Below are 21932 nucleotides of genomic sequence, written 5' to 3'. Positions count from 1 at the left end.
GGAAATAGTCATTAGTTCACTGTTTTTACTTTGGTTATATTGCATGCTTATACAGCATAAGAAAGTAAATATAAATAGAATGTGTAACATTTAGGTGATAAATAAATACTCATGAATACTATTTTTTTCACCATTTATTTGGTCTTGAAAAAGCTATATTTTAATGTAGATAGAAAATTTCCATGTTGTTACTTTGCATTTTAAATCACATGCACTGCACTTTGGTATGCATCACCACTGATAACAATGATGTATTTTGTTCCAATATTGCAACATTTCAATAAGTAGAGAGTAAGGATTTAATTTTTGGATGGCAAGCTGTCTTTTCTGATTGTCTTAATAAGCTCAGAACCTTGAAGAGAGATTTCACAGCAATCATGACCAGCTGTTGGCATTTGAATTATGCAGAATTTACGCACGGGCTGGAAAACTTAGGCTTGATCCTGCACTTGGCTGATTTATGTTTAATGTTCTAAAAAGTATGTGGTGGGGAGGAGGGAATGGCAAAGTGGCATTGTGTCTTTTGTGGCAGTCTGTAATCTGATGTTTAAACTCTGTCCAGAAACCTCAACAGGCAGCTCTCATATCAAGAACAGGAATGAAAATAAAATCATGTTACTCGAGTAATTCTACAGTCCAAGGCCAAAAGCTAGGTGTAGTGTAAGTTATTATTGCCTTTTTCACAGATGTTTTTCTGAATATCATTGATGACCAGTGAAAGTGAGGACAATCTGAGGGCTTGCAGTTGCAGAGCCAGACCTTTGCACTAAAAAAGAGAGGAAGGGAAAACTGTGAAAAAAAACCTGTTTTGTTATCTTTTTGCTATCTTCAGACAGGAGGACTTCAAACATATAGCACAGCATCTGGAGAAGTACAAAATTAGCCAGACGACTACGACTTCTCTGTTTTCCATCTTCCCATTTTTTGCCTCTGTTGCAGGTGTAGAGGCACATGGAATATTTTAAGATGCAGATTCATGTTGGATTTTCTGGTTTTGGCTTTCTGCCTTTGTTTGTTTCTGTTTTTGGGGTTTTTTTTGCTATTAGTGGGTGTGACCTGAGCATTTAAACATTTAAATGGTTTTTTTAGCACACCACATTGCCATTTATTGTTTGATCTTTTTCTGCCTCTGATGCAGTGTTCTGTTTGACATCCATTATTGTGCAATAGTTTTGCTTCAGTAGCTGGAAAGAAATTTCTTAGATTTCCCTCTCCACAAGTCTGTTGTGCTTCTGGTTAGTACCTCAGTTTTATGTTTTCTTTGAAGTCAGTCCCAAGTGTTTGAGAGTGCTCTGGTATTGTTTTGGAGTGTTGCTTTGCTACTCACTTGAAGAGCAAATAGTTGACTGTGGTTTATCCATGGAAGATTTGAAGAACTCTACAGTAATTTTCTTAGATTTATTCAACCTGACAAAGGGAAAGCAATATATATTCACTGGATTATTAAAATTGAAGCTTTTCACTTTCTGTATCTGTTAACTAAACATTCCCTCTGTTGACTGAATGGATAGCTTGAAAGCTGACATTTATAATTTTACTGACACTTCAGTGTCTGTAAAACTCTCTGGTTGTATTCTGAAACAGAACTGAAATAGAGGTTTGTTTTAAACTTCTATGGATATGGCCATTTTTCAGATTGAAAAAAAATTCCTAGTGCTTTTAATAAGATACTAATTTCCTTGCCAAGATTTATTAGACATCTAAGCAAGTCTGACAGGGACACAATTATAAGGAATATATCTCTCTCTTTAAGAGTAGCTTGAGGGAGTACTGGTCTTGTTGCAATTCTGTGTTCTTTGGAGAGTGATCTATGTCCAACATATCTTAAAGCCATATGTATGAGAAAGACTGAGGTTCAGTCAGTTTGAAGTCAGATTGTATCCTTCAATCACATGCTTCCAGTGATACCTTATCTTCTCAATTTGATACCATGGTAAGATTCTCAAGAATCTCTTTGTAATAGACCTCTAAAATGTCTAGCTGGCTTTGTATACTCATGATTCTGGCTCCTGATGAGCCTGAAATTAAAAGTTTTGACAAGAAGCAAGAAATTAATTTCTCTGTGTCATGCTTGTTCTCCTACTCTTGTTCTCTGCTGTGTGCTTTCTCTCCCCCTACACTTTCTCCTTTTGTTCAGTACTATGAAGCAGCTTTACTGCTGAATATGGGAACACTTTTTGACACCCTGGCAAGCATATGAATAAAGCTTCTAATGAAAATTAAAATTTTCTGACCCAACCAATTAAGAAAGACTTCATGCATTCCATTGTCTCCAGCTGATTTTGTATTTTTCAGTGCTTTCAGCCACCTGTCATAATTTCACTTGTGCTGACTTCAGTGTATATGTGTATTAACTCTAACCTATAGGGAATAAGTGTGAGCTATTGCAGTTTATAATTTTAACAGTTTTAATAGTTTCATTACCTTCTCTTTCATTTCCAAATTTACTGGGTTTTTAAATCATCACATGAGGTAGTTTTGTTGCTCAGGATTTTAGATTGATATGCTCATCTAGCATTCTAATAATTGTGTGTTTATAGTGAGTTTGTAATCTGTTTACCATACTAAATGTAAGTGAAAAAAATAACTGGTAGTAAGATTTCTTAATTGACTGTTGTGAATTTTTTTTTGTGTGACTTCTTGTAGTGTCTTCAAAATGTTTGTTGTCATCTGGACACTTTGATATTGATTTATGTTATTTTTTTATTGAGTTTTATTGCTTGTCCAGTATGACAGACTCTTCATACATAAAGATGTGGAAAAGGAACCCCTCACGGATATATAAATTTGTAAATTCACTAAATCAAATGGACTGTTTTAAAGTGGGATAGAAAATGACAGTGTATGTGCAGCTTTATATGCAAGTTCTATTGCAAACAGTTCAACACCAAGGATTATAGGAAGTGGCCTGAGCAGCGATCTCTGATGAAGCACTCATGTTTCTGCAGCAAACATTATTGAATGTTCTATTCCATTATGCATAATAGCAGTTGTAATTATTCTGTGGCAGTTTCTCCTAACTTTATTATTAGGATTACTGTACTTAAGCCTGTAAGCTCATGTGAATATTGTTTGTGTTCCCCAAGCTACAAGCAAATAAGTTGTGACCTTCACTAGCAGCATAACAACTATCAAGTTAATCATTATTTATAGCAAAAGGGCATGTTTTTACCCTCCTACTTATGGAACCTCATGTCCTATGAGGCTTTGTCATATGGCTGGGGATCTCAATTTGCATGCTTTTAGCATTAGATTAGTTAGTAATTGGAAGGAGTAATGTTTTGTGGCTTCTGCACCACAGTTTAAATTAAGACCTGTGTGCCTTATTTGTAGAAGGCTTTTATGCCAAAAACTTGAGCAAAGAAGTTATAATGCTTCAGACTAGAAGGAAGAAACCTCTGTCATTTTGTTTCTTATGAAAAGTCCTTGTGACCTTATTTGTTGACTCCTTTTGCAGAAGCTGTATTTTGATTTTCCTAGACCTGAAACCTTACTAGTAGTTAAAATATCATGAGGAATAAGTTGTATTGTTTCTATACTTGTTTGTTGTGGAATCTCAGTTAGTTACAATAGAGAAGAATATAGAATAGAGAAGTTATTTATAATAGAGAGGCTTGCTGAAGGATTTATCCTTTTAATTTTTAAATAGACAATAGTGATGATGTAAATGAATAGTTGTCTCCTAGTTTTCCTTCACTTTCTTCTAACAAAGTACTATTATTGTCTGCATGTTTGTCAGGTTTTTTTTTTTTTTTTTGTGAGAGAGAAGAAAAAAGCCTATACTGTCGTATTTTTCTCAAATACCATTCTAATGTATGAGTTGAATATCCACTCTGTATGTCAAAATGAGGTCAGGTATTGTTAAAAATGCATTTAGAGTGCTTTAAGTTAAAAAAAGCTTATGCAATATCCAAATGTATTTGAATTCTAAGGTATTCCCTTTGTTTAAATGCATAAAAAATAGGAGTCAACTCGGATAGTGCAACTAGGGCAATACTGTACCTACCTGGTGTATTTCTCTGTAAGATGTAGTTGATGTAAGTTTATGTGATACAAAAAGTGTGTGAGCACTTATTTAGAGATATTCTAAATATCAGCTATGAGATACATTATCTTTTGGAACAATGGTTTTAAGGTTTCTATTAAAGGTTTCATCCTCCTCTTTTGGCCTTTTAAGGCAGATACCTTTGAGTACTAAGGAGTTTACTTTGTGAGAATATGTCATATGTATGATTCCTGCTTTGTAAGATTGGCCTCTGCCTTATACTTAGTAGTGTTGAAAGATTCTGGCCCCTATGTACCTGCGTTTGGCAAAGTGAGTATGACTGAATTGTTTGTGAGTTTGTATGTAAGTCTCTTGTATGTAAATATTTGATCCTTTGGTGGAAAATGCTGTAAAGGTGATAAGTAATTCTGGAACTCTTGATAAAAAACTACTAATAAAATAACTGCTAATTAGCTCCTGGTTTTCATTTATCTGGTTCTTGAAGTGCATTGAGTCAAGTAAATAAAACAGCAATGAGTATTAATATATTTATAGCTTAGACTCAGACCATATCTCTATGGATATTAAAGTGATCTGCTTTGATCCCCTGATTTACCTTACTGGAAATTTGCCTGTAGCCCAAAATGTAACTGGCCTCGTTTGCACTTTAACTAAACATATGATGTCATATCCCTTCCCCTCTCCCATGCTTATTCTTTTGACCTAGCTTATTGCTTACTGTTCATGTGAATTACACCTACTTAGGACCCTACCACATGACTTCCTCTTGCACCTTGAAAAACTAATTTTTCACAAGTCCCATTTGAAGCATGTCTTTGTGAACCAATCTATTTAGCAATGATGAATGAAGAAACTGTAATAAAGAGACATTGCTTTTGAAGTTAAAAATAAATACTAAATAACCATTTTATTTGAGAGCAGTTTACTGAATAATGATGGAATGAAATTTGACACTGTGTAATTACTAGGGTTGAGAAGAGTTAATTTCAGTCCTCCTGTTGGTTTACTCATCAAAGGTACCATCAGTTTGGAGAGGGGAATATTAGCAGTAAAAGTCCAGTGGTTTATGTGGTGCTTCAAGTTAAACTGTAAGTGCCTTTTCTACAACAACAGCAACAATAACGAAATTTTTAGCTAATATTGCAATTACCATACAAAGGAGGAGTAGCTTAGTTTCAACACTATGTGCTTTATTGCATATATTGCCTAACTCTAATTAGTGATTATCTCTTGGCCAACTTGGGAGATACTGTAATTTTGTTTGAAGACCCTGAAAAAGCTTTCTGAGAAATAATTATTAGAAAACTTCAGTCTGGAATCCTCTTACATAATTTCTGTCAAGTAAAAGGAGTCTTTGTTTTAAAGTAAGCCTTGCAAAAATAAAGACAGTATTGTGATGGGTTTCTTCCTCTGCCCTTTACCAAGAGTTAACTCAGAGGCAGCATTGATCAGGTACCCTGGTTTTGTACCATATCACACAAAATAATTTTGGGGGATTGGATATGCCTCCTAATTATGCATTAATTACTTGGTTATTTTGGTTCATGCCCTTTAGTGTCCTGTTATGGAAAGCCCACATTTGTTGCCAGTGTCTGTGTGTGCTGTAGGTATAGGGCTTGTTTTTCCCCTTTGAAAAGGATGCTGAGATTAGTATTGCTAAAAGTCCGTATTTAATTTTTAGTGCATTATGCTTTTATGCTTTTATAAATAGTAAGATGCCTGTAAAAAGCTTGTGGTTTTTTTTTTTTTTTTTTTTTTTTTTTTTTTTTTGTTTTTTTTTTTTTTCCTGGGAATTAGTGTACTTGGTTCTCCTTTGATTTTAATATTAAATGATAAGGAGTAGCAGCAATCCCTTCTTTTCATCAGGTTTGCCGTAAGTATGTAGGGGGATAGAATATAAGAAAATAAAGGTAGTATAGAAAGTAATCTTACCCCTAAGGAGTTGCAGCTAAGCTAATTATTAAAGATTAGGAGCAGGCCTGACCTTAACAGGCCACAGCTGTAGCTGATAAGAAGAAGAGTGCTATAAAAGGGTGGATTGGTTGGTGGAGGGGGAGCTGGAGTCAGTTGGCTGCTGTAAGAAGAAGGAAGAACCAGTGCTTAGAGGAGCTGCCCATGAGAATCATCAAGGAGGTATGAATCTCTTGTAGTATGGAGCCTTTGCAATATAATGACAACATAAATATGTATCCTATGTAATCTGATTTGCGTGCAGTAGTTGTCATAAATTAATGATTTTTAACATGTCATTTAATAAAGAAGTGTATTTCAAATGTATTTCCTGTAATGTAACAGATTCTTGGCCTCTTATAGTAAGCAGGTATGGTTTTTACCAATTTTAATGGGTTTTCCCTGTTGATGGAAAGATAACTAGGGGGAAGATTGAAAAAGAAAGTGTTGATCTAAATGTAGATCTGTTTTTCTCCCCTTCTCTCAGCCTTCTTTGAATCCTGGGGGAAGACAAGCATCTGATGTGGTACTCTTGAACCACTGGAGCATTAGAAATTATGATGTACAACGTGGGGACATTGTGTCACTGGTGTAAGTAATTTTGCATACATTTCAATACATGCTTATGTAGGTGTTGAGTTATCAGTGTTTTGTCTACAATCATGTAGGTATATACATGAGCAAGGAACCTAACATTTTAAATAATGCATTATTGTTACTTCTATTGTCTGTTTTCAAAACTCAGATGTTCAAAGAATGCATTATCTGGTTTTTACTTGAAAGGAATGCAGTGCAAGGTATCATGTGATACAGTGTGTATGTGTACCAAAACTGCCAAGAACAAAGAGTTGTGAGATGGAAAATAGATAAAACATCATGTGGCCTAAAGGAGTGTAGTTTTGGGTTGCTTGGCCATGTACTTATGAGAAAAAATTTCCTTATTGACTAGTACTGTATGTTTTTCTTCCTGGTGAAGTATATCTACTGAATAAAATTTAAGATAAGACCTCAAGGATTCAACCACCTCCACAAGGACAAATGGAGCAAAATATAGAATTCTACATTTAAAATTGGGAGGCCTATGTATCAAGCCAAAAGGTGGCAGTGTTTCACTGTTCAAAGTACTCAAGACTAACAGAGGACAGAAACTTCATTTCAGCCTTAATATAATATAGAAATGGAATGTCAAAGTGCACATAACTGACACAGGGATATAATACAGACTCATATTATATGCTTGGAGAGTTTAAGCTTAAGGTTTTAGTTTTGTAAGTGAAATGCACAATATGTAAATTGTAACAAAAATGTCTTTGGAAGCCATATTATCTAACTGCCTTTATGTTGTGTATCTTTTCTAATTGTCTCATTTTTTTCTTTCCTCTTCACTGTAGTGGTAATTTGTAAGACAGTTCTCTTCTTGCGCTAGACACTTAAAATTTGCGCTGTGACCTGTCTCATTTTCTGTCATGTAAAATTTTCTGTAAATAGTCTAGCTACAAATATGAATTTATTCATATTTGCTAGAGATAATATTGCAAAAGGGCTTCAATTTCAGGTCACTTAATGGATGCTGTAAAATGTGGTTCTGCCTTTGTGTGCATCCCTCTGCCCAAGTCATGCTCTGGTGATTGTTTAAAAGAGTCAGCATAACTGGTTAGTAATTAATAGAGCGAACAGAAAACGAGCACGTTGTCTGATCAGAAAACAATATTAATAGTTTCATTCTTATTATACTTCTTGAATGTTTGTGATGCTGTCTGCTTTGATTATTTTCACTTTGCTGTATGTTTGAGCGGGATGATGAGTATTTTAGATGCTGTGGAGATTTTGGTATGTTTGGAAACTTTTCCCTTATCTTGGTGGAGTTTATGTATACCCACATAGAAGAAGTTGTATTTATGCACTGTATGGAAGCTTTTCTTAGTCTTTGGGAAGTCCACTGGATAATCAGATCAGAGTATTCCCAAAGCACTTTAAGATCAGTACAAAGGAAGTTAAACAATGTAAAAATAATTTCTTGGATAGTTTTAGTATAAAATATCATTCAATGTTTACATTTTCAGTAACAACTCTTAAGTACCTCATGATACGGGTTTGTTAGAAGCAGTTTTGGCCTGCTTCCTAATTGTATTGTTAAGCTTTTCATTGTGTGGTAAAGTTTTGCAGGATATAGTATCTGATGTGATTTTTGTACTTGTCAGTTTTTGAAAATTTTGCTATACAATGCATCTATTGTGTAAATGGGTTAGTACATTTATCTTTTTCATTTTGGTTGTTTACTTATGATTTCTATAACTCACATATATGCATGAATTTTGCTTGCTGGTCCTCAGATCCTGATTTAGGTAAGGCATTAACAGGGAAGCTGGATGTCCCATCAGGTGCTCCTTTACTGATCTCAAAAATTCATTTGAGAAAGTATTGTTGTGCCTGAGATAGTCAAATGGATATGTAAACCTTTGTTTTGTATCCTTGTTGGCTGCTTTACATTTGTCCACTGTCTCCTCTTTGCCAAGTTGTAGTAGAAGATATTTTAGAGGTTCTGGAAAGGTGGTCATTTGTAGAACAAGAGCTGAGGTAAAATATTCCTTCATGGCAGCATGACCAGAGCCATCCAAACTCAGCTCTTTGCTCCAAGTTTTGGCTGTTGACCTTCTACTTACGATAGACTTTGATAGCTGGGATCTCAACAATCCCTTTAGGAAATTATGGTAGAAACAGCAGCCATCCAGAATGACATGGTATCTCTGATGATATGAAGAGAGCAAAGAGGTGAGTTGGTCTTGGTGGTCCTGGATGCCCCAGAAGAGAATCAGTGAGCCTGTGGTCATGATTCTCATACTGCTTGCAGATCTGAAAGTTTCCCTGCTATTGTCTGATCTAGCTCTTGATAAACATGTATGTGTGTATACATATATATATATATTTATTTTCTGACTTTGATTACAAATGAACACCCAAATATTCAAGTACTTGGTGGTGTTTATACCTAGTAAAGGTACTGAATGAAGACTGCATGTCTCTCTGTCATCTCAGTCTCTTTATCTGATGTAGGTGAACCACTTATCTCAGTCATATCTGTCAAATTAGCCACTGTATGCACACATGTGCATTTACCTTGTTTTAGACAAGATATTTAAAACAGCATTAGTCTTTAAAAATATTAAATTAGAGTCAGGTAAAACCAATGGAGATAATAAGTTGGTCACAAAAAATTTCTTTAATTTTTTTAATTTTAGTGTTTTACAGGTAGTTATATCTTAACTCAGCCTTTAGAATATTTTTTCCCTTTAGTTTGAACTCATTTTTATTGATAGCAGAGTTAGGAGACCTCAATGTTATATGCTGTAGCTTTTGAACTCACAATTTTAAGTTGATTCAGAACTGAGTAAATGTTATCATCTTTAACTTGATCACTTGTTCAATGCCTAATTTAGGTACTGCTGTATTACTGGGACTTGATACATAGAAAATCAAAACAGGAATAACTTTCAAATAAATGAAGTAATTTCAGTTATTCTGTGTTCCAGAGAACTACCTTTCCCTCTCTTAACTGGATTTAAAAAAAAATTAAAAATGTGCTATATTTTTAGTTTGAAAAATGCATTTATTTGTCTTCAAAGAGGAAAAATAGTCATGTAGCACATGAAGTCATCTTTCAAAGATGAATGCTTGTTTTTGCCAGGCAGACCTTGATTTTTCAGTCAGTTTTATGTTGAAACAAGCATCTACTTTGTAAGAGTTTAGTTGAGGTAGATCTCAACAGTTGTGTAGAACTTTATTAGATATTGTGGAATGAGTTATAAGATATGTAGTGTTCTCTCAGCTGGTTTCACTCTGTAAAGTTTGAGTGCCAGCAGCATTGTAGCTGGAGCTGTGTGTGTCACAGTGGGGGATGTACAGCTCATGCAATTCCCTGGGAATACATGCTGCAGCTGCACTTCCCAGCACTTATAGAGATAGTGCTCTTCTACTGCAGATTAAGGGGTATTTTTGCCAACCTTACCTGTATGTAATTTGTTTTTTACTGTGTGCAAATGCAGGCATTGCTATAAAAAGGTGTTGCCAAGGAGTGATTTCTAGGTCTAGAATTCATTTTGGTTGCCTTTATGGAAATCCTCCCATCCTGATTGTACAATCATACTGTCTTTTTATTCCAAAATTCCTGTCTTAAAGTAGGAAAAAGTTGGTGCTTAAATTTTCAAATGATGAAATGTTAAAGTTGTAAATATTCACAGACACTAAGTTTAACCTTGAGGTCGAAAATTAGATGTTAATTTAAAGGTTGTGCTATGTCTGTAATAGAGAGAACACCTTCTGCAATGTTTGACTGAGAGCAGGAACTTACTTGCTGAATAGCCAGGTGTCCTTCCATTGCTAATTTAGAGTGTGTTCTTATGTGTCAAATAAAAATAGCTATGCTAAATTAATCTGAGGGAGAAGAAAAGGGAACCATGCTGTCTGTTCTGTACATCCTGAATGGTAACATGCTTTTAAAATTATGAGCTATAATAGCTAAATGGGCAGTATGTTTAAAAACATGTTTTTAAAGGTCAGCTATAAAAATAAGGAAATAAGTGTTGTATATTTTGTCAAATTCTTTTGAGTTCTCATACAGGAGCATAATTGCTTTAAATACAAACCCAACTTTCTACATAGAAAATTCCTTGACATTAAAAAAATGCCAAATCATACTTCTTGTCTCCTATCCTTCTTATTCTTATGAGGGATATTAAGTGGCTTCTGTCACTTCTTTGTCTGAGTTTAAGGTTATACTTGGACCTTTCCATAAACTCCTTTATTTTGGGTAAACTGCTAAGCATTTATGTGATCTTGATCTTTGAAAAATCCAGTGCAGATAATCATTCTGGTGGAAGAATCAAAGTACTGCATTTAAGGTTGTTTCTGCCACTGTGTCCCTCACTGGCATCTGTTCAGAAGTGAGAACTGGAAAAGGTAATTGTGGTGATGATTTTATGTGATGGTTCAACAAGTTTCAACCTATACACGCAAATCTGAATAATGCAATTTCTGAAGGAATATAATCTTGTTTAGTTGATGAAAGCAAAGGAGTTCTCAAATGGTGCAAACTGAATATGTGCTGTTAATAGAAGATCACTAATTGGAATTTCATTATTGAGACTAGCTTAGTAAAATAAATATAAGCAAGAAGGTACTTACTGAAGGAACTGCCTTGAATTTGAATTAGTTGTAATTATGAAAAGATTTTCTACTAAATTCTGATAGATATAATGTGAACAGATATCTAATGGTTCTTCCATTATGTTTAAGAAAGCTTCTTTCTGACTAAAATACTGGACAAACTTTTATAAATTCTTCTGCTTGGCCTTCTTAAGTCTTCCAATTTCTGTTCTATTTTTGTTTGTACTTAGGTTTCTGTACTAAGTCATCTGTCTTCTGGCAGGTAGGACACTGCAAAGGAGGTTGTGCTGACACAGAAGCTAAATAATCACTTTAGTTTCTGTGCCTCAGTGACCTCAGAAAATCTTTTCCTATTCTGTTCTTTTAGCTGGGAAAAATCCAAATGAAACCTCTCATGTCTTTTCTTGATAAAAATCAAATATGTAGTTTTATTATCTGTGTTACGATCTGTTCTTAGTGTGGGTATCATACTGTATATGTGTGTTAATGCTGTTGGTGGAAGAAAGCCTTGTGTCTTCTATTTGTAAAGTAAAATCCTTTTTCTAAGGAAACTTTTCAGATACTGTACATGATCCTTGGTTGTATTATGAAGTGCTCAGGAGGGGTTTAATAGGCAGTGATTGCGTTACTGTGGAAAATGAGCAATTGTGGAGGAAAGAAGCTGTTGCAGTTAAAGTTAGGGTTGTTACCCTTAGAGCCTATGGATATGACTAGGAAGTTGACAAGACTTGATTGCAAGAATCACTGCTGGAAAGAGCCTGGCTAGACTCTTTAGGCAAAAAAGTCACATAAATGAATTACGTTATAGCTTACAGTGATTAAATTGAAAGTTGGAGATTTAAAAAGAACAATATTTATTTTTAAAAAGGGGAAGTCAGATGGCCTTTGCTGTTTGTGAAAGAGGTGTCGATTGATTGAGAAGACTACTGTAGTATTGTAAGTGGTGCTCTGCAAACTTTGTATTCTGGTTGATTTTGGTTTTACTGGCCTTTTTATCAAATTAACTACTGTGCTGTTGAATTAAGAAACAAATTGTGGTTGCTGAACATTTATTAGAGTATCTATTAGGATGCTACATGGGAAGTTTACTAAATCCACTTCATTGATTACTGAGTTGTTTTAGGTTTTGGGCTTGGTTTGTTTGTTAGTTTGTTTTAGGTTTTCCTGCATATAATATAGTCTTTGTGGTTAATTTAAAATGCAACATTCAGAGACTTGACAAAAATATTTAAAGTCAGATGCACAGTCTGTGGTATTGTCTTGGTTTGAAAAAGACAGTTGTCTGCTAAGGAAGGCAGGAGCCTCCCTCTGAAATGGAAAATGTAAACCCCCTCCCTCCGAATTGTTATAATTTTGAAATTAAGGGGGCTCTCAGGCAAAGATATGAGAGCAGGAGTAACAGCTCTTTATTAGGGAAGAAAATTAAAAATAAAAAACAAACAAAAACAATGTAGTAATACAAAACAGGGCTGTCAGGTCAGAATATGACCTAACACCCTGTGGGTCAGGGTGTTAGTACAGTCTGATTAAATGGGGGCTGCAGTCCTCCTGCAGTGGCAGGTGTGGTTCTGTTGAAGCAGTGATCCTGTAGAAGAGTGTTGTGTTCCTCTGAAGATCCAGTCGAGGTGTAGATGGGCCTGGTTTTCCCTGGGAATCCACTGGAGAAGATAGCTGCTCCTCTGGGAATCCAATGGAAAAGGCTGGCTGTGGTCTTTCAAATCTAGGATTATATCCAGTTAGGAATGCTTGGCTTCTCCCTCTGGGTGGAGCATCTCACAATGGGATAATGTAATTTTATCAGTCATGCAGTGACACTCAATGGCCCATTAGCAGAAGGTATTTCCCCAGGTGGAGGATTGGTTGTGGAAGAGATAAAGAAAGCTGCCCTCTTAACAGAAGATAACTGCTCTGTCAGATAGGAATAGAATACACACACCCATATCCAACCTAAAATATTAAGACAGGTATTTGGTTGAATTTACTTCTGAGGTAAATAGCATAAAATTTCTTTAAGACCCCTTGTAGTGAAAATGAAGGGATATTACAGTCTTGCCCACCTCAGAAGCAAAATACTTAAAAATACAGATCTGTAGCTTATCCTGTGTAGAACAGCTTTAATTTTGATGTTCCTGAATTGGTACTGTACGTACTGGTAAGTATATTAACTTACCTGTGTTTACACTGGAAGAACTGTGAGTTGAAGTAGTGTTGCAACTCAGCTAGATTAGGATATAAATAATGAAAACAGGTTAATTTGTAGTTACACACAAATATATGTCTGATTCTTTGGCAAGTGAGAAAGATGTGAGAAAAAATGGTTGTGATCTTCAAATTCTAGTATGATCAGGTGTTAACAGCTAATTGTTACATAAGGAGGCCCTATGTTCTGCTGTTGGAGGAGTGTTAACAGTAATTTTCAATCTCAAAATTAACTGATTTATTAATTCAATTTAATTAATGTTACTTTACCTTTTAGTGATCAGGCAGATGAAGAAGAGGAAAAAACCTATTTTACCAAATGACATAATTTTTACGTTTTCAATAAAAATTTTACAAACTGGAACAGCATAGAATAGTTTTTTATACTCTTTTAGATGATAAGCAGTCACAGTATGTTGGAGGTCCTGGGTCTAAGTGGATAGCTGCTTGGAGTGTTGCAGAAATTGCAGTGGTGATTTGGTTGGTTGGAAAGCTGTCTCTGATCCTGTAACTCTGCCTTACAGTAGGATGGCTGACTGTTCTGTGAAGGTCACGAGCAAAAAGAACTTGAAGCCTGCCTTGGTTTAGAAAAATGTCACTTTTACCTTTTGAAATAGCTATAATTTAGATGCTAGGAATATGATTTGCTATAGCAGAATCTGCTGCCATGTATGTACAGAAAGGTATCAGTATATGTTTCCCAAATGTTTTTCCTTGAACCTTAAGAAACTTTGACAACTCTTATAGGAAAGTATTTGATACCTTTTTTCTCTGTACATTTCCAACTGCTGCAAAGTAATTGCCGGTTATTTATGACTGGCATTGCATGTAGGTACTTGGAACTAGGAAAGGTTTTACAAGTCAGTGAAATAAGCTACACAATCTCATTGCTGGAAGTGGCAGGCAATATGATTGTTCAGCAACTAATGTGAAATTCTAGTGCTCATTCTCTGCAGGGTATTGAGATTAGACACCTCCTTCTTATGTAAATTCAGGCTGAAAATCTGTCATGATATAGGATAAAAAAATTATTGGCTATTCATATGGTTTTTCTTGCACTTTAGATCAAGTCTGTTTTTGATTATGATAAATATAGATGGACCATAATTTTTAAATATATGCTCTGAATACATACTCTGTTTAATCTGATGATCAGATACCTCGACACTTGAGAGGATTGTTAAACTGATACTTTGTTGAAAGTAATTTCCTTCCCTTGAAAGTGAAGCCAATGTTCCAACTGATTCCTAGAGAAGATAACAAATAAAAGTACTTAATGTTAGGTTTCACTGCACTTACAAAATGCTGACTGCTGAATCATGAGATGCTAGATTCTGTTTAAGATGAACTCACGATTTTAAGTGTTTACCTTTCATATTTTTTTTACTTGAAATGTGAATGGTGCACATTTTGGACCTAAAGATGCTATATCACCTATTATGAGGAAGTTGTTGTACACCTATGAGGAGATGGAGTAATGTATTTTATTTTTTTTTTTTTCTTAGAATAACTCTGGAAATCGGCTTACTCTCTTTTCCATATGAAACCATTATCTTTCAAAGAGATCCAGTTCCTTGGCATCAAGGCTTTCATATTCCAATGCTAAGTTCTGCTATCTGCAGTAGTATGAAAGCTGTAACAGAGAAATGTATGTAGGATGTCACAGTATGATTTAGCAGTTCTTGAATCCTAGAATACAGTATTTTTTCTTAAGATATAAAGCCTGATTATTTATATTATAAATTCTGGATGTAAGCAATTAACCAAATTAAATTGGTTCTTTTTATGCACAAAGATACCGCAATGCATTTTATCTTTTTTTTTTTTTTTTTGGCCGTTAGCCTGTTTTCATTTTGTGTACAATTTGGGAAATACTGAGGTGATATTTTGTTTTACAGGATATTTCAAACATTATGTTCTTGGACAAATTATTGCCCCAGCTGACTTGGTTTCTTTCAGTAATAACTTCCCTTAAGCCAGTTTAGTCAGTTGTATTATGAGCAACCATAAATATTAACTACAGAATATTTCTTCTAGGAATCTTTCAATTAACTACACATATGCTGACAAAGTGAATTTTGCTTACACATGAAAAATATTTATTTCCTATCTAATTGGTGAAGTTGGAAGAAAAAACATGGGTCTTGACCTGTGCTGAGTATATTGTGGACAGGAATATTTTTGCATGTAATAAGTGGTCTTGGCCTTGTTTTCTGTTTTTTTTCAACCTGTTAGCAAAGGTAAAGGCAAGGGAATGGCAAATTATCAGGTTTAAAATGATAATTAACCTTATAATCATGTATTTTCTAGGGAAATTATATTGATGAAAGTAACATTAGTTTTTTATGCGCAATCAGCTGTTCCTGAAAAGTGGAATTGAACAGCATTTAGCTTTAAAAATCATTATTGCCAACTGTCTATCTGATGATCAGCTACAGAGAAAAGTCCTTCTCAGAGATGCACAGTAGAAGGATGTGACAGAGGCCACAACTGCAGCAAGGGGCATTCTGACTATTCATATGGGGGGAAAAATAAGTTAGAATCACCTCATAGCCAGAGAGGCTAGGAAGCCTCTAGCCTTAATTGAAACTGGACTAGAAAAAACCCAAGCATCCTCATCTTCCTTTCCAGTTGCATCTGTTTTGGCCATAAGCTGAAGTAGATAACTTCCAGAGGTCCTTTCCAATCTGAATGATTCTGTTTTGTTTACATCAAATGGAATTTCAGCAATGGAACTTTTAAAATGTGAGCATAATAGCTATACACTATCGCAGTTTACATTACTAATTCATGTTTACAATAAGCATTATGATGTTTGAAATTTGTTTTATAGTGTGGAAGTGGAGTTTCTAAAAACCTCTTTTTCTGTGTATATGGTTGTGATATTTGTCTTAAAACTGTTTCTACAAGACCCAGCCATGCATTGAAAACCTGTTTTGTTAATAGCTGAACCATACAGAGAATGGTCAGATTGCATTTTGGTTTTATAACTAGATTGTAAATCCTCTGAAGGAGAAACAATGAGTAGGTTTAGGCAGATGTGTGTGGTGCAACAATCAGTGGGGTGGGAAGGCTGCAAGCACGTGACCGAAAACTGGGATGTGTTTGACATACTATAGTAAAAAGGGAAATGGTTGGACGATATATGAGGGCAGTGGTTCCCAAGTGAGAAGTAGAGCCTGCTAAAGTACACAAGCAGTTGTTTGCTCACTTGTTAAATTTTCAATGAAGTCTTACTGGATTCATTCAAAAAGGACTGAAAATCAGAGAAAAATGTGTCAGTAATAAAGTATAAAAGGCACCTAAAATGAAGGCGAAAAAATTCATTTGATAGAACACAGGAAGCAAAGACAGAGGTTACCTACAAATTTTCATGTCATGTCTGTAATTTAATGACTTTATGTAGGAAGAATTGACAAAAATATTTTTCATTTATTTCATAAATAGAACTTAAATTGATTTGAACTTGACCTGTGTCTTCTGCCAATATGGAGAAGAACACTCTAGCCAGCCTATTCTCTTGCTACTCAGCTCTGATTTTCCCTGCTATTTTAGCTATCTTTTTTACTGCTACCTTTGTGAAATGTAAAAAATTAGTATATAAAGAAAATATTGGACTAGGGAAAAGGTATGAGTAAAAACTTAAAATTATTGCTCTCATGAACTCATCATCCATAATGTCATTTAGAGTTTCAGTAATTAAAAGTGTATATCTTAAGGCAAAAAAAGAGATAGCTAGTGAGCATATTTCTTGTGTTATGTGTTGTTTTATATGTTTGCTTTAAGGGATAAATTAGTGGCATTCTCAGAACAATAACTTTGATGTTTCCAGAACTAGGGCAACTGTAATGACAGAAGTGTGGCCTTGCCATATAAAGGGAAGTATGTTGTCAGCAAGCAAAGGATAATAGCATCCAGTACACCCAGAAGGCCTGCTGTGATGTTTGCGTCTGCGTAAGATCCCCTTCGCTCTCAGAACAGGCTATTTTTAAACTGGTGCTGAGTTTGACCTTAGTAAGGAAATACTATTGTAAGATTTTTAAATGCATGTTCATGCACAGCGTGTCCCTCAGTCATATAGAATGCTGATGATAGTATTTTTTTCACAAAAAACTTGTTTTAGTTTCTACTTTACTTGAGTTCAAAGGCTTACCTGTTTAACATTTCCAGGGAAAACCTGATTACAAATTATTTTCTGTGTCCTTAATTAATATAGCTTACCTGAATCCATAGACAGAATTAGAGATTTAAATTCATTGTTCCATGCAGCTTATGATGAGGTGGTGTCACATTTCTGATTAAAATAGAAATAGCTTCCACAGACTGTGTTGTTAACCACATTTTCCTCACTGTGAGTGGTGATGTCATTGTAATACTTGTGAAGAATATTAATTGTTCTAGGTCAATACTATTACTTCTTCATAGGAACAGCGTGCGTACCTTTGATAACTGAAGGAGAATGTTGATATAGTTGACATACATTTATTGCAACATCTTATAAATACCTTGAAATGCCAGGAAATTTAAAGAACATTTTTTCATGGGCCTTCTAAGACCCTTATGTTATTGTATGATATCTAGAGACAGGTTTTAAAACTGACAGTGATGGGAAAGTGCAATATTGGAGTGATTACTTACTGGGAGAAATTTATGATGTGAGTATATGTTAACTAACATTAAGTTAAACCTGACTTAGCAAAACAAAGGCCTTAATGTGTCTGAAGCCAAATTTAGCAAAAAAAAAGTGAATCTTAATATCTGATTCTATATCTGAAAAACTGTTTCTAGATGCTTCTTAGTTTTTATAATTGAAACAGGTAAGCATGTTCATATAGAATATTTTCTCCTCTTTATTTCTATCCTTGCCTATCCTTTTTGAGAAGTTATCTCAGTGATTATAGTTGAGAGAGTTTTGAGTAGCTGGCCTTCCAATTTCCCTTTTTTTTCAGTTCTCTTTTATAATCTTGTGGCCATTTTTGGTATTGAAAAGACTACAGAGTTTGTGAGTGCATGAAGTAGGTTGGGATTTATATAAGTATTTACATTAAGTCTGTAAGACTGCAGCTTTGGAGCCTTTGTCTCCCATTCTTCTAAAGTCTGCCGCTGTTTTTTTCAGCTATTTCTAAATTACACTTTTCTCCTTTAAAATACTTAAAAGTGTTGTTGTGCATGTTTGTTATGTATGTTTTAATCAGCTTTTACCTGTGGTTTGTGAACAGGTATAGCATACTATAACTCTAATAGATGTGTGATTAAATTGATACATTTGAAAGTACTTTGAAAAGATTGCAAAGACTCTTAGCAGTTGTATTTCACATTTCAATGGTGTAACTATATGTGAGACAGCTCAGCAAGGTTTTCCAGTTCACAAGATTTGCTAATGCAGCAGCAGTTAACCACCAAGGGAAATTTAGATTTGAAGGGACTCTTCATGTCCGGATTTGTAAAAGCCTTCCTGGGCTATTCTAGAAATTTCTGCTAGCGACTACATTTAGCTCTTCTGTGTGGCTTGTTTCAATTCCTGCATGCAGCTGTTTATACTGTTTGCTAAAGCTCATGAGGTGTGACATGGCAGCAACAAGTACCTTCTCTAGGTGGCTGTAGCAGGGCTGGCAAATGTGTCAGCTCCTGGTATACAGAGAACATGAACAGAGCATTTGCTCTTATTAGCACAGAGCATTACTTCAGGCTAGAAGTAATCAATCTTAGTATATCTAATCTACCAGTTATACTCCTGCTTTATAATACATTAATAGTAATATGACTGATACTGGAATGGGCTGATTAAAGGTTTTATTATTTTACTGTTTTTTTTTCTTTGTCTCATACTTGCGGTTGATAAAGTGAACAAATAAAACACATCAATACTGTTTTTATCATGAGCTTCATCTGCAGGAACTAAAAGTTGTACAGTATTTAATGATATCTCATGAAGAACCCTTTTGAAGATGATAGGGTTATTATGATGGCTGTATTTGTATATTGCTGATTGGTCTCCCATGTGTTGTCTAAGAATAAACTGATTTGGAGATTGCTATGGAAATTTCATCCAAGTACAAAAGGTGAGCTAACAGACTTGTGTGACTAGCTGATATGCAAAAGGATCTTTGACTTAGGAAGAAAATAAACCACACTCAGAATTTGAGAACTATTATAGCAAAAATTTCAACAAATATGAATTGGTGAGATTAAATTTTTTAAAAAGTATCTCTGATGGACTGGCAAATAAGGGTCTTGCATAGTAATTAAATAATTATTATTATGTGTATTACATACAAGTATGTAATACTTGTAGAACAATTTCATATTACATGATTGATTTGGGAAGTATCCTGACACACAGAGGTCAGCTGGCATGCAGTAGCAGAATGACTGCAACATATTACTCACACACCCTGCAAAAGTTCTTGAGTTCTTTATGAAAATCAGTAATTTCTCTTTTCCCCCAGTGACCTGGAACAAAAGCAATGGTTGGTGCTGCTGGGAGCCCAAAATCTGAAAGGTTTTGGAATTCCTTAGGGTGAATGATGTTCATATTGCCTGTGAGAAGAGAGACTGTAGTCCCTGTTTTGCTCTTGCAAGTCCTGAATATATTGGTAACTTTTTCTTCTTAGGGTCCAAATCCAATATATATTTTAAAACAGTTCAGAAAATCAGAAGACTTAGAGCAAGAGGGAAAATTTTAAATGGATATGTTTTACACCTTATTAAAAATCAAATATATAATATTGTATTTACATTCTTCTAATATATTAATTATGGATGTGTTTATGGTCTATATAAATGTTTTAGATCCTAGAGTGACACACTATTTTATTTGAAAACAAAATCCATGTTCATCGATTTGTATGGAGTGTGTATGCAGCAGCTGAAGGTCCTCTCACTAGCATGGTCATCCTCTAGTTGGATATGAGGATAATTCACTATCTTAGTCATGTGTATGATATATCCAGGTAGAGATTTGTTCTATTTAGGACCCATTTAAAAAAAATCATTCTGACCTGTGTATTCCTGCCCATGGCAGAATGGCTGGTCACATTGGACTACGTGACCTTTCAAGGTCTCCTTCAACCCCACCCATTGCATGGCAATAAGATCCCTTCCTGAAGTTGTTTTCTCGCTCATTTCGGGTTGTTAGGTTCAGGTTAATGCTAATAAGGTGAAAGGAATTTTTACCGTTTTAGCCAACGTAGCTGGGATTTATATGGAAGCTATATGCTAAAGAAACACATATTTAGATTTGTCTCTCCAGGGGTTTTGATGCTTAGATTGTTTTCTGTATCTGAGGTTATGCCCAAGCCATAGATACTGTGCTACTGAAGAATTAACTGTTTTGCATCCCCCACTTCATTTGGGATGTCAATCATGCCTCTTTCATAATAAATACATTCAGAGAGCAAACAAGGAAGCTGAGAACAGGCCCGTGATGAGGGAAAAGTTATATGATTGATGCTGTTCTTTTGTTGATCCTAGCTGCACTTTGGTGGACTGTCTATTCAGTAGCAGTTCTAGAGAGAAGATGGTGACAACTTTATTTTACTTCTTTGTTTTGCTTTATCATTGCAGACTTCCTTAAACAGATTACTACAGACTAGTTCATCTGTTAAGGTTTGGCCAGTGAGCAAGCCTGTTTCCATCCTTCTGAGCATCTTGTGTCTTGTTTGTGTTTCAGAAATCTCTAATGAAGGCTTAAGGGTGAAGCCTCTAACTTATTATTTTATTCTTATTTATAATCTGTCATGCCTAGGATGCTGGTTTTGGACAAAAGCATCATTATTCAAGAAACTCTACATAGCTTTCTTTGTTGCCTCAAGGGGGGTTTCTGCATTAAACCTATTCCAATTATCTCTATTGTTGTAGTAGTTAGATAACATAAATCAAGCCTACTCACCAGCATTTCTCTCTAGTCAGTGGAGAAAAACGAGCACTTACAGAAATGAGCTTTTATCAATTATCCTTAGACATTTTATGTTAAATGATGGGCCAAATAAATGACATGTAATCTAATTAGAATAAAAACATATTTCTATATAAATTTTCCACTTTTGTCCCTAATCTAGGTGATCAAATAGTAATGAAATTATTTTAGTATGTTTCACCATTATTTATGTGCAATTTACTACTGCCCAGAAAAAAAGTACTTTCCATGTTATATCTTAAATTCCAGGGTGACATTTCCTACTTTTCACTGTACCTGTTTGGACTCTCCTTTATGGAGACTGTGATAGCTGACCAACAAGGTCTTCAGTTTTACAGTCAAACTGAACAGTCAACAGTTTTTCATCCTCTTGAGATTAAGCATCTGTTAAATGAGTTATACGTGCAGATAACTAAATAATATTGGGGAGCTTCCATACTCTTCTTGTGTTTACAATATTATTTTCTTTTTTTCTCTTTCTTCCTCTCTGTCTCTTAAACCACACAGAAGAGATAAGGTCATAATTTAATGAATGACCCCTTGGATCACAGATGCTGACAAAATGAAGCCTGAACATTTTAAATTGGCTGGCTGCTGTTATCCTAACAGAGCCCATTAAAGTCACACGAGAGAGCATAACTTATTATGTAGTGAAACTGTGACTTTTTCATGGTTTCTTTGTAAATGTGACAGAAT

At 34.9% G+C, this 21932-nt stretch overlaps 1 protein-coding gene across 2 annotated transcripts in view; it reads left to right on the top strand.

Moving 5' to 3' along the window:
- The window catches only part of IMMP2L (inner mitochondrial membrane peptidase subunit 2), a 406566-nt gene that overhangs the window by 9900 nt on the left and 374734 nt on the right, over positions 1-21932 (top strand). For both annotated transcript variants that reach the window (XM_071423651.1, XM_071423650.1), the window contains exon 3: positions 6444-6547. In XM_071423651.1, the coding sequence (XP_071279752.1) occupies positions 6444-6547 (104 nt within the window). The remainder of the gene's footprint in view (positions 1-6443; positions 6548-21932) is intronic.

This window comes from Agelaius tricolor, unplaced genomic scaffold, assembly GCF_023055355.1.
Source record: "Agelaius tricolor isolate 1412-34295 unplaced genomic scaffold, bAgeTri1.0.p SCAF_3, whole genome shotgun sequence".
NCBI classification, from domain to species: domain Eukaryota; kingdom Metazoa; phylum Chordata; class Aves; order Passeriformes; family Icteridae; genus Agelaius; species Agelaius tricolor.
The sequence above is the reverse complement of the archived record's forward strand: the minus strand, read 5'-3'. Positions and strand labels throughout refer to the sequence as shown.